The sequence below is a fragment of the Parasteatoda tepidariorum genome, chromosome 6, assembly GCF_043381705.1.
Source record: "Parasteatoda tepidariorum isolate YZ-2023 chromosome 6, CAS_Ptep_4.0, whole genome shotgun sequence".
NCBI lineage: Eukaryota > Metazoa > Arthropoda > Arachnida > Araneae > Theridiidae > Parasteatoda > Parasteatoda tepidariorum.
In genome coordinates, this window is record NC_092209.1 from 76,912,258 (window position 1) to 76,928,549 (window position 16,292).

A 16,292-nucleotide genomic window follows, 5' to 3' on the forward strand; every position below is an offset into this window, starting at 1 on the left:
ATACAATGCACCATTTCACCTCTATTAAAAGGAATAGAAGTTTTTAAAAAAGTTTAGTTTCACAGAATTTTATTGAGCTTTGCGATATTTTTCAAGTCCAAACTTCGTGGTTGTAACTCCATGTCTATGTCACTAAATAAAGACGTAATAGTCTGTAAAAATTCTTCTACAATCTCAGAAAAAACCCAACTATTTTTAACATCAAAAAAGCAATGTACCGGATTTAACAACAAAGTGACCTGTACTTTGCAATCACTGCCCTATATTTTACCTGCGCTGAACTTATATATTTTTAGAATTCTGGTCCAAATGGAAGTAGATAAAGTGATAGTATAGAATCGCAACATAATATTAAAGTGAGAAGGACAAAACTTGACGAATCATTAACAAGGAAGATGAGATTAGACATCGCCATTGGTAACTGAGAATAGGTTATAGGCATTTTTTCATCTTAATTGATTTTCCATAACATCGAGCTGGTTGTGATGCCATCAACCCCGCTTTCCTCAATCGTGTTTCGGAATTTGAAATAGTTTTCCCCCCCTAGATTAAGTATTAATTTGAAACTTCTAATGTTTATAATTATTTACTTCATTTTTGGTTAGAATTTTAAAAATAAATATAGTAATGTCGGTGATTCCAGGGAGCAACTCATATATTAACAAAATGAATGACATAAAAATTTTTACAAATTAAAGCTTAATTTTTAATTTTCTAAAAATTTTAGAAGGAATTAAGATCATTTAAATATATGTTATGTAGAAAGTATGATATCAATAGTTTAACTATAAAAATTGGGTCTTCAATGTTTTCACTTTTTGTGTTTTACGTCATGTCCCTGGAACTAATCGGATATTCGCTAGTGATGTCATCGTAGGTAAATCGTGGTACCGAAGACAATCAGGTTCTACACTCGCGCGTGACGTCACTTGCAATCCAAATAAATCTTTAAGTCACATGGTTAGGCATAATCATTTCACTTCTCGAGTTGAAAGTGCCTAATCGCGTGAGCAAAAAGCTTTTAAGCAACCAATTTTAAGATTCATTTACCCAGAGGTAATGTCGTGTGCATAAATAAGTGCGTTTTTGTAATTTTTACTGTAAATACTTTTTTTTCGACACTTGAATTATAATACAGCGCCTGCCTCATACTTATCGGCGAAGAATAAATTATGATTATTATGCTACACGAAATTATTATGGTTATGAAATTATTATGGTACACCTTTTGCACTATTTTGGATGACGAAGTGCTTCCCATTTTGTGCTAGTTTCACGGGTAAGATACACGTAACCAAGATAGTAACATTAACTGCTATGTTGCGAGCTCCAGCATGAATGAGTATTGTGATAATGGGGGTAACCGAATGAACTAGCCGGTCCAGAGCCCAGACCTGAATCTTATTGAGAACCTCTGACACGAGATGGATTGCTGAATTAAGGGATGTAAAAAACGCCCAATGGAACCTATATGTCTTCTCTAAGGTACACAAAAGTAAACAAAGAAAAATCAAAAATACATAAATAACAGAAAACATGTATAACTTTTCACGTACTTAATGTTTTGAGGGATATATCTATAATAAGTAATTATTTATTATTAATGTCATTTTAAATAACAAAATAAGACACCAAAACGTTCTCTGCATTAGCATTTAAAAAAAAGTATCCTTTGGATCTTAAATTGGGTATTTGCACTTCAAGAAGACCACGGATACTGACACATATGACTTATGACGTCAGCGCTAGCTGATAGTTTATAAACAAAATGGCGTGTTAAAATTGAGCAAAGTTTCTCCACATCCGTTAGAACGTTAATTAACGTGAAGTTAACTAAATGCAGCACCATACGCACATCAAATTTGTTGAAATGTAAATATTTTACTTCTACGTCTTTTACTTAACTTAGCTCTTTTATTTGTTTATATATTTCATGTAACCAGGACATATTTTTGTTTTGTGTACCTGGCAACTTTGATGCGTAATTAGTTTATTTATGTTCTACATGGCTTCGTGTCTGTCTTTGTGTTAAGTAAGAAATCTATAGTGAAAGAATTGGAATCCTTATGAAAGACTCTTTGTGAAAGAATTTAGAATGTATCGCTTAAAAGAATTGATACTTGACGGGATTGGCTTACTCGAAATGGAATGGAAAGAACAGTTACTAACGTAAACAAATTCCACGTTTCAACAACCAATTAAAATCGAGATACCCTCACTACGTCACTTGCAGGTATCCCATTTGTATCTTAGTTCGTGAAAATGTAATCACTATTTTAAAAATTATATAGGATTGTCCGTGTCTTCCTGTAAGCGTTGTCCGGTAATTTTTTCTTGTTTTAATAATTTTATTATATTGACAGGTATCAAGATAAGCATTGGAGCTGGTTTAAGAAGTAGCAGCTGATGTAAACTGACATAGAAGGCTGACACACAGCGCTCAAAGTATCAGCACTAAATAGTTCAATTACTGTACAAATTGTATATTTGAATCGTTAAAGAAATAAAATTAAAAAATTATTAAGTAGTTAATTGTCTCTTTTTGGTGTCAACTTTAGTTCCAAAACCTGAATTATTATTATAAAGCCGAGTTATTCACAATGTACTACAAGTTTGCTGCGAACTCTAATGTAAGTACTTTTTGGCTAGTATAGAGCATTAGAGTTCGAAAATAAAGTTTTTATTTTTTTTTAATTTTTTTAAATGCTATTCATTGATGTGTTTAATTTGCTAATAATTTAATTTTTATGTATTAATAGGCTCATGATTTTGCGGTTATTATATTATTTTCAATTACAAGTTAGTGATCGTTACCATTAGTAATTTTAAAAGTACCAATGTATTTAATTTAGCATATGACGGAACTTAATAATACAGTTAAGTTACTAATCTAGTTCAGCCTTACTCAAAGGTAAGTCTTGCAGAAAGAAAGCTCTTTTTTTTTTTTTTTTAAATATTTTACGAGCTTTAAATTTTGAAGATTGCTTCAGAATGGCTAATTTGTCTGACATTTTAAAAATAAAAGATACAATGAACAAATCGTAACGCGATCCTTAAAATTCTGAAATCCACTAGATAAAAATTATGAAATTTGGAAATTAATACTCTGAAAATTCATCCAATATTCTAAAAATTATTTTATATCAGGTAAATTTACAATAAGATATTTTCTTAATGGTACTTATTAAATAATAGTGCAATATAATTTTCTTTCAATCTCCCTTAAGTCATTAGCTTTGAAATTTCATTTTTAAGCCTTTTTATGCAATTATAAAATGTTTTTTTTCTTCTTTTTTTGTGAATAAAAGTATTTGCATTTAATAAGCTATTTGTTAAGTAAAAATTATATTTTCACAGCATGGCATAACTATTGCAAACTGATAATTTGGACCGAGATAATTTCATTTAATTTTAAAATAGTTAAAAATATGGCATGCTTAATATAAGTTATTTTAAAAGATGATAGTTTCAACTATTTTACAAAGAAGCTTATGGAATAACATAGTTAATCAATAAGTTATTTTAATCAGCAAACATTAATTCGTGATTATTCTTTCATTTTTATGGTGAACCTATTTGGTAGCCAAAATTGTATTGTTTTGGGTTACCAAAGTTGAGTTTTTATGGAAAAAAATATATAGTTTAAAATGCTTGTTTGAATGTTTTTGGTTAAAAGACCCTGATTTGGAAGGTTGATTTGGTTAAATACGCATAGCTCGATCTGAGTTTGAAAAAATTTATTTATAATAATAAAAATTAATGTATAGCTTGGATTGTTTGCTTAAAAAATAGACATAGAACAAGTAAATGGACATGCATAACATTTTTAATTTTTTAATTAATGTTTTGACTGTGACATTTTAAGGATTTATTAGGGAAAAATTAATGTTCATATTATTTAAAATACAAAAAGAAATTTTGCAAATTTGAAACAGACCTTTTTTAAAACAAACGTTGATGTTACAAAAATTATGTTGATTGTTTAGTAAAAATTATGTTGATTGTTATGTTGATTGTCTATATCCATTTTTTAAATGCTCATTTTAAGTAATGCCTATTTTTCAAACATATATTAGCTGAGCGCAAAGAGATTCAACTTTTTTTTTAAATTTGTTTATTTTATTTAATTTTTACACGTTTAAAAAGGGAATAAAATAAATAAAAGGATCGTTTGTTCCTTTGGCGGTAAATAGTTTTGAATACGTGCATTTAAAAACATCGAAAAATTAGTCATTCACTAAAGTTAATACACTATGCACTCATTGCTTTTCTAATGAAATTCTAATTTATACATTAGTATGGCCTTGGCGCTATTTTGAAATCTGTCTCAAAGAACGAAATGACGTGTTATTATTTCAGTAACTAATTTAAGTTAAAATGCATTTCTTATTTACTTAGCAAAGAAAAGTAGGTTCCATTGGAGTTACAACTTGTGCGCGTGTGTGTGGGGGGGAGGAGACATCTGTCTCCAGGAGCATTCTTAAAAGAGCGCCTAATTCATGAAAAATATTTAGAAATGAATTTCAGAATAAAATGCATTACTCTTTGAAATTTGCTAGTTACAAGCCTTATAACTTCAAAATTATATCCGATTTACCTAAAAATTGAACAGGATGTGTACCAAGCATGCTTGGGAACTAAACGCTGGGGGTTCCACGTTCGGCTGACCACCTGACCGGAACATCTGCTCCTGCACCCCGATGGGCACAGTAGACCTTGGCCCTCTATGGGCTGTCGCGCCGCTGAGTTTAGTTTATTTTACTATTATTGTAGTTTGCTTAGCACGTAGGTTATTTTAAAACGTATTTTTAGTAAATTGGCAACTTAATCAGCGAAAATTGTTTTTATAAATGCACATCATTCAAGTTAATGATAAGCGTTTGTTCTTTTGAAAATTTAACCCGAAAATACAGTAAGTAAAGAAACTATCTACATTAGTAACATACACCATTAAATTTTAAAATGAATCGAATAGAGATTAAAAATATCTAATATCTATAGATTAAAATATCTAAAAAATATTATTTAAAATTAAAAAATCTTATTCTGTATAAAATTTTATTATTCAATTCCAAGTGCAGTGTATTTCAGTTTGTAAATTCTAAAACCTAAAATCGGTGAACTTTTCCACCGATTTTGCTCAAATTTTGTATTTTGCCATGTATAATTATGTTCTTCAAAATGATAAAAAATTTTTATAACTTGGAATTCAAAACTTTTTCGACTATTATTAAATAAAATAATAAGAAACAATAAATATTTACGAAAAATTATTTTTTGCATGCAACAAATCCTTGGATAAGCTTATTTTATAATTCTAACTATGGGAATCATATTTCCGTTATTGTGATAACCCCCCATATTTAGGGAGTTAGAAATCCGAATCCGCTGAAAAACAGGTATGTTTATTCAAAGAAAGCACTTTTTTGTGTCTTACTTCGAAACTGAAAATATCGTTTGCGTTTTTTAATTAGCATAATTGAAGTCACCCTCTTGAAACTTTAAGATTGTGTTTAGAGCGTGAAAATCCGATCATTAATTCAAAAGTTATTGAGTGTGGTCCTTTCTTTTATTTTGCGCACTGTACATACTAGGATTAGAACATACTTTTGAGAACACTATTCAAACTGTTTCAGAGGAAGAATTTTCATTTCAACATTCTTAAGATATTTAAAAAAGTGCTGATAAAAGATTTCAGATATGGTTCTTTAATACAAAATTAGTACAGGTGTATAGATAGAGGTAAGATTATCATTCTGAGTTTCGTTTTGAATAACAGAATTTTCTAGATAATGTATATATTTAAAAGCTTGCTTTTCTTTTTCGAACTTTGCTTTTTCTTTTGTATAAATACAATCTTATAAACTCTTCTTAAAAAAAAAAGTAATATTTTTGAAATAGTTGTTAGAAAAATCGGTGCCTAATCTTAATTTCTTCAAGAAATTACAGTTTGTGCAAATCTTGAATTAAAATAAATAATACAATTTCTGAAAGTTTTGCCTTTAAAACAAATATAAATAATTATGGGATATTAAAATTCCGAATGAAATGGAAATTAATAATGCAATGCAAGAATACATTGTTGATATTGATTTATAATCATACGAAAAATTTTCGCATCCGGTAATGATTAAAAAACTGGTAGTAAAACCATTTCATTTTTACCGTATTTTAGAGAAGTATAGCATCCATGGCTGCTATGATATTTTAATCGATATGTTAATATATTACTCGATATATTAATGTATTAATCAATATATTAATCTATAGGATGTTGGTGATAAAGGCTGGTACTTTTATTAAAACTGTATTAATTTTATATTAATTTAATGCTTTTTAATAATTATTGACATCACTCTCTTTCAAATAGGTCCAGAAATAGCTGTTATATCGTAATTTAAAAATTTGGCGGCCAACTTGGTGAGTTAATCGGAAAGTTGGTCGATTAATGATGTTCCTACTTTCTCGCCAAGTTGGTAACCGTTGTACTTAAACACCCTTACATAAATGTACAAACGCGTTCACGTATTGTGAAAATTTAAAAAATTTTTATCTATAGTTAGTACTTTGAAAAAGATGAAGTTGTTTAGCAACTATAATAAAGTTTATGCTCGAAATAAAAAGAAGAAAAATAGATTAAATTCGAATGAGAGTGGAGCCTTAGTTTCATTAATTTTGTTAGTAATAAAGTGCTTGGATGTTATTTGTTGGTAAAATGGTAACTTCATTTAGCTATTTGCATTATTTCTCTTACTTATGGTATTTCATTTCCTTTAAAGTGCTGCATCTTATTCATTATGATCAACGATGAGTTTCAAAAGTTGTTTAATTCTAGCAACTCAAACATGGAAATCTCAAAGAAAAAGAAGATTAAATTTTAGCACAGAATTTCTTGACGATGGAATTGGTTTTGAGTGAAAGCCATAATATTACATTTTTCCGGTTAAGATAAAATTTTTTCTTAGTAGCAAATATTATTTTGAAGAAACATTTTTATAATGATTTAACATAAAATATATTAGTTTTCGAAAATGAAAAATATTAGAATTTTTTTAATATATATTTTAATTAAAATACAAGTACTTTGGTTTCTGCAATTCGAAAAGAAGAAGATCGCTGGAATCAGATAGTTGTGTATAAAAAAGATTTAACTGATAAATGGAAGAAAAAAAGTTACTAACATAAACAAATGCTGCGATTCATTAGCAGCTAATCAGGTCCGGCACCCATATGTGACGTTGCTTGTAGATATCCAATGGGATACGGCAAGTGATGTAGTGTGGGTATCTCGATCCTGATTGGTTGTTGAAACGTGGCATTTGTTTACGTTAGCAACTGCTCTTTCCATTCTATTTCGAGTAATCCACGCTCGTCGTAAGCCAAGTATCAGTTCTCCTAAGTGACACATTCTATATTCTTACGCAAAGATTCTTTCACAAAGATTTAAATTATTTATATTTCTTAACACAAAAACAATCAAGAAGAAATGCAGAACATAAACAGAATAATTATGCATTGAGGTTGCTAGGTATACAAAACAAAAATATGTCACGGTTACAATAAAATACATAAATAAATCATAATCTAAGTTAAGTAAAAGATGTAGACGAGATAGAATTACACTTCAATAAATTCGATGTGCGATACTGTGCTGTATTTAATTAATTTCAGGTTAATTAACATTCGAATTTATGAGGAAAAACTTAGCTCAACTAACTCGCCATTTTGGATATAAACGATCAGCTGGAGCAGACGACATAGGTCTCATGTGTGGGTATTGTGATCTTCTTCATCGAAGTGCAAGTACCCAATTCTTGCCGGAATGATCTTAAAATTTAAAACGCTGATTTATAATTAAATTGAGTACTTACAACACGCGAAGAAGTGAAGTGATTATGCCTGACCACTTGATTTAAATGAGATTTAATTGGATATTTATAAGCGACGTCACGGGTGTGTGTCGAACCTGATTTGCTTCTAAATAGACAAATGCTACGATATGCATATGATGATGTCACTTGCAGACATCCAATTGAACGAAATGTAATTATTTTTTCTAAACAATGCCAAAGGTGCCAATTATGATATAATTTTTTATCCTGTGTAGTGGAGTTGGTTTGTTCCGTTTTAAGCGGTTGGGTTACAAAGTGGCATATTAAGCGTACATTCTTCTCTTTTAAAAAAAATGTTACTGAACTCGGTTACTAAGGTAGAAAGGTTACTAAGATCAAGAAAGCTAGGATGTGATCATAATCAAAAAGTATTATTTTTTTTTAAACTTTCTTTTTCTTTTATTAATTATAGGCGTGCTCTACTTCAAATTGGTTATTCGAAAATAAAGGCTGTATTTTTTTCAGCTCATTCAAAATTCATTGACTTCATCATGATAATTATTACTAGTCAAAGATCGAATACGACGATTGCCAACCTGACTGAAACTGGCTCAAAATTCGGTCAAAACTATCAGCACTCTAACAGCACCAAATTTACAATCTGGAATGCAGTTTTGATCTACGTGGGCCTAAAACTAATTCTTATTGCCTTCATTCTCACCTTTTGGTTATTGATGTGTTGCAAAGAATTGAATTCGTGCAATTGGATTAAAAACTGGGAGTTTGGTAGATTCATAAGCAGAATTTTGATCGGTGGACATCGACCCATCGGTATTCCTGATCATCAGCCCGGGAATCCAGTGAATGTCCAAGAAGGAAATCCAACATTTTTACACGGTTCTGGGGATCATGTCTAAAAATATTTACTGCCTCCTATAAATGTAACTGTTCATTATAATTGCTGTAATACTTAAAGTTAATAAACTATCTTGATTTAACTAGAATGGAGCTAATATATTTCTAAAACATCGTTTGAATGCACTGTAAATGGAAGAGTTGTTCTATTTTTGAATTAGCCATTGGTTAAATAAAAGTTCTATTTTATTTTCAGCTTTCCGGTTTTTGCCCTTTTTGAATTTAACCATGATGATTACATCTGATCAAATAGTGAATGCGACAATTTCCAATTTGACTGATTTTGGCTTGAAAATTGGTCAGAAGTATCAGCATATAAACAGCACGGACTGGACAAGCATCCGGAATGCAGCTCTGATTAACGAAGGTTTAAAATTGATGTTCTTTGTCTCAATTCTTGCTGTTTTGTTACTGGTCTGCTGCAAGGAATTGAATCCGTACAATTGGCTTAAAAACTGTGTAACTGGCAGAAGATCCGCAAGTAGAACATGGATCGGCAGAGGACATCAGCAACAACTTGAGGGTCCATTAAATGTCCAAGAAAGAAATCGGGACTTTTTGCTCGCTACTGGTGACCATATTTAATTTTTTCCCCCTGCGACATGTCAATGTTACTGTTTGTTCACTATAATTGCTGTAGAAATTTGAAATAATAAATTATTCTGATCTAAATAGAATGGCTTTAGTATGAAATGATAATAAGCAAAAATTACACAGAACATTGCTTGAATACATTATTAATTGAACCGTTGTTCTACTTTCTGTTGGATATTGTTTAGTAAAAGTTCTATTTCATTTTCAGCTCTGAACTTCACCATGATGATTATATCCGATCAAATAGAGAATACGACAATTTCGAACCTTACAGATTTTGGCTGGAAGTTTGGTCAGAAGTACCAGCATATTAACAGCACCAACTGGGTAAACATCCGGAATGCAGCTCTGATTACCGAAGGTTTGAAACTAGTGTTCTTTGTCTCAATTGTCGTATTTTTGTTACTGATGTGCTGCAACGAATGGAATCCATACACTTGTCTTAAAAATTGTGTGTATGGTAGAAGTTCCACCAGCAGAATATGGTTCGGTAGAGGAAATCAGCAAGAGCTCGAAGATCCAGTGAATGTTGAAGAGGGAAATCGGACACTTTTGCATGCTGCTGGAGATCATGCTTAAGATAAACTTCTGAGACCTATTAGTGTTATCAATTGTTTATAAAAATTGCTGTAATGTTTTGGATTCATTTGATTTAAACAAAATGGAGCTACAATGCATTGCTAATATCTAAACACTGAATGAAATATTGTTTGAACCCCCGATCAAATAAAAACTTAACTGTGACTGCGCATCTGTATGGATTGTTGGTTTAGAATGCACATGATGCTTAGAACTTAAGGCTTATTAATGTAAGAACCCACTTGTTACTTCTTATCAATTTGCTAGGCAAAGTTAATACTGTATATTGTACTACTAGTACTCCTTTGCTGATCATTATACGAAATTTACAAAAAAAAAAAAGCTTTTGAAAAATAAATTAACCCTTTATTTATCAAATTATTAAACAAAAATATTTTAATTTGGCAAGCAGAAAAAAACTTTTTTCCAATCGGGAGTGCCATCTCTTGACAACATTTATTATTAATTTCGAAGTTAGGCGAAAATTTATTTTATTTATTAATTGAGTTTGAGCACTCAATTTATTTATTGGGCTTGAGTGCTCAGTATCAAGAATGGCTTATAAGCCCTTGTAAAATACAAACACAGAATGCACACATTTGAGAAGGACAGCGAAAAAATATATTAAGGGTTACGGCAGGTTGTTGTTAATTTACGTCGCACTAGAGCTGCACAATGGGCTATTGGCGACGGTCTGGGAAACATCCCGGAGGATGATCCGAAGACATGCCATCACAATTTTGATCCTCTGCGGAGGGGATGGCACCCCTGCTTCGGTAGCCCGACGACCTGCGCGCGAAGTCGAGCACTTTACGGTAGCACAGTTTAACGAGGACCAATACCGCACACCCTCGGTCCCTACGCAGACTGATCCAAGTGGTCACCCACCCGCACACTGACCGTAGCCAGTGATGCTTGACTTCGGTGATCTGCTGAGAACCGTGTCTTAACGATTAGCCCACTGCGGGACAAGGGTTACGGCAGGATTTGACACACAGCTCTTTTGCTTTAAAGAATTTGACGAAACGGCGATACCGCTCAACCAGTGAAGCCCCACTTTTCTGGTAATAAAAATCTCGCTTCTTGAGCAGAACGCAGCAAACCATAAATTTCTTTCTTCCGTTTTTCTAATTGATCTTCCGAATCATCAGTCACGTTTAGGATACCTGGTTTAATGTTTAGCAACTTAGGGATGCGAATTGTTTTGCTTCTAGCAAAGCAACAAGCGTTAACATGTTGAAACCTGTATATAGGCCAGAAAGTTTACTTATCAAATATGTTAGGGATTCTAAACAACAGCCTATACGTGATAAGAAAATTTAAATTTCATTTGTTTATTGCGTGCATAAATCTGTAGGCTTGAGTTTTCAGTGAAAAAGAACGGTTCATTTATAGGCAGCGATTATTAGTACGGATGATAAGGAGAGATTGGAACACACTCCAATCATCAGAGACGATGGGAATCGAACCCTTTACCTTAACGCTTCTAAGCGTTTTGAGAAGGTAATTTAACCACATGACGACAGTTTCCTTTTTTTTTAAAATTTGCTCAATTATCTTGATGACTCAAATATTAAAACAGTGCTGGGCTTTTCATCAAACTTGCAACTTTCCATTTCTCATAAAAAATGTCAGCCATGAGTTAAAAAAAATAACAATCCAGTCAACCAATTTCTCTTCGCACTGTCTATTCTATTTGCGTCGCACCAGAGCTTACTATGGGTTGTTGGCGATGGCCTCCAAATATATTAGAGAGCGATCAGAATACATGCCATCCCAATTTTGATCCTGTGCAGAAGGGATGACACCCTCGTTTAGTGGCCCGACGACCATACTTGCGAAGTCAAGCACTTTACGATCAAACAGTTTAACGATGACTGATACCGCACACCCTCGGTCCCTTTGCAGATCAAAGTGGTCACCACGCTCACCTACCGCGGCTAGAGATGCTTCACTTTGCTGATCGACTGGAATCTGTGTTCTAACTCTTTGGGACAAAGTTAGAAAAAGAGGACAACATCTCAGGTACCGATCACTTCTTTTTATCTGTATTAACAATAAGTGGTTTCGATATATATGATCGGGGCAGAAATAGGTAGCTGGAAGAGTTTTTAATCTTATAAACGAATTAAAAAATCGTTTTAAAAATTAGATCTCCATGCACCATGAAATGAAAAATAAATAAAAAATATGGATCCTAAATTATTTAATACCGAAAAGATTTCAATTAACTAGTTTTCAAGAATATTTAATACTAGTATTCTAAAAATTTTTTTTTGAAAATAAGCAATAAGTTATGATATAATGTTCACATGCAACGTATTTTTAAAGTTTCATATGCACTATTTTAAATAAGTTTTGCCAGTTGAATGCAATATTCTAATAATCTTTCTGATCAGTATTTCAAATAGCTTTCGAAATGTTTTCAGATTGTTCACAATTTTTATCCATTAATTTCAAATTTTTGTTGGGAAATGATTCTTTTAAAAAGCATTTCCTGAAAATTTGAACTTTCAACTTCACGTTAGCAATTTGAAATTTTACGTTTCTACGAGCAAGCATTGATTATTACGAAACTAAAAAGTATTATATCTAACCTATGTTTTATTTATTTTAAAAGCCAAGTCTTTCCAAGAAAATTTATCGTGTTCTTTAATCAACTAATCTGGAAGATAAGACAAATCCCATTTAAAGCGGCAAACATAAACAGATCCTCCAATTATAATTTAAACAAAACGAGACAATCACGTGACGATTTTTTTCCTTCATATTTTTGTTACATAATCTGGGAAAACTGATTAAAAACACGTGAATGCAAAAGTGTAAAGTTACTTAGTTTTGAAAACTCTGCGAAATTAAAATTCTATTTATAATTTAGATGGCATTATCAAGAAAAAAGGACAAAATTTGTAACATTCTGATTTATTTTCACGATAGAACATTTATATCAAAAATGTGCAAACGATTTTTTTTGGAACTATAACGGTTTTTAAAATGTTCTTTTCGTTGAAACTGAAAGCAACAAAACACGTCATATTCAAGAGGCGGGTTTTTCTTTTTCATACCTAACTCTCATCTAACATTCCTGATATTGAAGCAGGTGTTTTAGAAGAGAAAATAGTCCAGGTGAGTTATACTTCGTCAAGCGATGGTGTGATAAAAAGTAGACATCAGCGTGTGATTTCTGGATTTGGTTACGATAGAACACAGACGCAAATGTGATTCCTGCGAAGAAAAATAACCTTGGTATGTACTGGTTATTTAAATTTCTACTGTAAAATGATACTTAACTACAAATTTATTTATCTTTCGTAACTCTTTCGTATTTAATTAAAGGAAAACGTAACAATAATTATAGTCTATCAATTATGCTCTTAAATCAGTTGCAGTTACTTCGTAAAAAATAGGAACAGAGAAACCGAATTTATTTATTTTGCGGGATGAAATGCAGTGACGTAGTATGAGGGATGTAAGAAGGTCCCCGGGCGCAGTCTGAAAGGTCTAATTCATGTTTATAAATGTACTAATGCACATTATAATTAAAAAATTAATTCAAGAATAAAATGCATATGAATGGATTTTGATTTTTCCCATCTTATGTTTTAAATTATTCTGAAACTATTTTTTGTTAATGAGCTTATAAATAGATATTTGCTTTTCCTTTAAAATGTGTGATAATTGAATACTGAAAATGCTCTACGGATGAGGCAATTCTTGCTACTGGAAAGAGAGCTCAATTTATGAATCTTGATTTTTTTCTCCTCTCAAAATAATAATTTAAAAATTTGCACAATTTTATTTGAAAATAAATTTGTAAAAAGAGCGTAGACCACATGAAAATGGTATCAGTTTGCGTTTACAAAGACCGAGGAAAATGTTTATAAATTGGTTTACTTGTTTTTTTTCTATTGGTTTTGTCGAATTTTGTTGAAAAGTCGTAAAAAAGCTCAAAATTCCTGAAACTGGTTTGAAACAAAAATCTACATTTACATAGGAAACTCATTTTATGAGCCAATATTCAATGAGCCCAATAAAGTTAAATTTTCAGGGTGGTATTTGTTCAATTGTACTGTTAAATATTTTTGAAGTACATTTTTTTACGTGCATTCAAATTCCTTGATTACGTATTTTGTGTTATTCAAATATATCCTAGAAGTATTATTCATTAACTTAATCATTTTATTTTATCCTCTCTTAAGTCCAAAACCCAACCCTAGCCATAGCTTTTAATTCAAAATAATAATGGAAAACATGAATCTGGGATCACCAGGTTAAGCGGTCCTTTTATTTTGATAAACGCTTTGTAGTGTGGTGGTAGCGGGTTCGAATCCCACAGTAACCCTGGATCCATCTTTGTGATGTCTTTTTCTAACTTGTGTTATCCTTTCTTCTTGACAAAAGCAAATAAGCCTTGTAATGAGCACACAGGCCTGTATCCGTATTAGAAACAATAAATTAATAAATATAGCATAACTTCTTAAATCTGACATGATATTGTTAAAGGTATGCTAAAACTGTATTTGTTCTTGGGTGCTGTAAATCGTAACTGCGCCCTTGGCTATTTTTGTTCTCACAGTGAACACGGTTCCCCATCAAGCATCACAGCCGCGGTGACTTTGGGAGGGGATATGTTTATAAAAGTTTTCTAGAACAACTAGTTCTGGAATTGAAAGACAAATACAAAGACGTACTAAGTTTTATTTTTATTATTACATATTATATAGATTATTAAGATATTGTTATAGATATATATATATTGTTATAGATATAAATATAGTTATATAACTGCTCAGAAATATAGACAGGGTGTACAAAAAGGAAATGAGCTTGATGATTTACATTTGATACCACTGAATGTATCTTTTGAAAATATTTCTTATCTGTAATTTTAAATTATTCATACGATGCATATTTTTAGAGATATTTGACCATTATTCATACTTCTTTGTTTTCTTGCATGGCAGTCAATGTTACAATGTAATTAACTGGCTTAACACTTAAATAAGCCAGTTAAAATTAAAATATTTTGAGAACTTGTCATAATGTGACAAAATTATTTTAGATTAAATGTAATAGTCGGTAATAATTAACAACATCCGTAGTTATCATTTTTATTGATCACTTATATTATTTTAATGTAACCAAAATATTAACAATAGTAGTAACAATTTCTCAATTTAGACAATTATTAATAATAATCATTCAATGTTATAAAACGGCATTATTTAAATTTTTAACAAAGGCGTGTTTTTTTTTGATAATTACTATTATAATAACCGGAATAGTTACGTATATGTGAAAAATGAATTTTATATGATTAAATTTTATTTAAAGGAAATAATAACTAATTTAGAACGTTTTCATGAACATTTCCACGTGCTTTATAAGAAATATGCCTAAATTAGGTTTATATTCACTTACTATAGAATAATTGATAACCTATATAATTTGTTACACAAAAAGTATCCCGATATGCGAATTTCATTCAAAAATAAAATAAAATTTTATTGATAAAACGATTCTACAAAAGTCACTTTTTCAAAATCGTTTTCTAAAGTTGAATTAAAATGATTTTTTTTTAAATTTAAGCTCAATTAAGCCTAATTTTGTTTTGAAATAAAGCAGGACTTATTTAAGATATTTTTGAGTAAGCAAATATTTCTAAATAAATAAAATCTGTCTGTAACTTATATCATATAGAAAATATGAATATTTCTACTTCCAAAATTTTGAGAAAGGTAAACTTTGAATAAATATTTATTTAAACACAACTTCCAGTACTAGTACATAATTTCCTTATTTTATTTATAATACATATAAATTTTAAGTATTTATTATTACTTTTATTATTATTTGTTATTACTTTTATTATTATTTATTATTACTTTTATTATTATTTATTATTACTTTTATTATTATTTATTATTACTTTTATAATACTTATAAATTACTATTAATAACTGACAATATTTTTACTAACTTGACATTAATTTTAATAATAACTGGTATTGTTATTCTATAACACCTGCTTAAATAATAATTGAAAATTATAAAATTATATTTTATAATAATATTTGAAATAAAGTGAATAGTTAATAAAATATCGAATAATATTTAATAATCATAATTTTATGGTAATAATAATTAATTGATGATATATAATACTAGTAATTAACAGAGTTGGCCGTTGATTACAGTAATCGATTACAACTGTAATTGATTACAGATAATTCCAGCTATGTAATCAATTACTTGTAATCACGATTACAAGTAATCAATTACTTGTAATCGTGATTACAACTTTCAAAAAATTTTGATTACAGCTGTAATCATGATTACAATTTTGATTACAGTAATCAATTACTTGTAATC

General features: G+C 30.4%; 1 protein-coding gene and 2 long non-coding RNA genes across 3 annotated transcripts in view; all 3 read left to right on the top strand.

The window, feature by feature from the left end:
* Window positions 1-2,527, top strand: part of LOC107457025 (septin-7) — an 83,689-nt gene extending 81,162 nt beyond the window's left edge. The window contains exon 13 of the mRNA XM_071182645.1: window positions 2,364-2,527. Coding sequence (XP_071038746.1) covers window positions 2,364-2,400 — 37 coding nt within the window. The 3' untranslated portion in view covers window positions 2,401-2,527. The remainder of the gene's footprint in view (window positions 1-2,363) is intronic.
* Window positions 2,528-2,941: 414 nt separating this feature from the next.
* Window positions 2,942-9,939, top strand: LOC122271283 (uncharacterized). The gene is made up of 2 exons (XR_006226286.2): window positions 2,942-3,147; window positions 9,550-9,939. It is a non-coding gene; the product is annotated as an uncharacterized lncRNA (long non-coding RNA).
* Window positions 9,940-12,683: 2,744 nt separating this feature from the next.
* LOC107436718 (uncharacterized) overlaps window positions 12,684-16,292 on the top strand; it is an 11,336-nt gene continuing 7,727 nt past the window's right edge. The window contains exon 1 of the long non-coding RNA XR_006226287.2: window positions 12,684-13,166. This is a non-coding gene — a long non-coding RNA (uncharacterized lncRNA). The remainder of the gene's footprint in view (window positions 13,167-16,292) is intronic.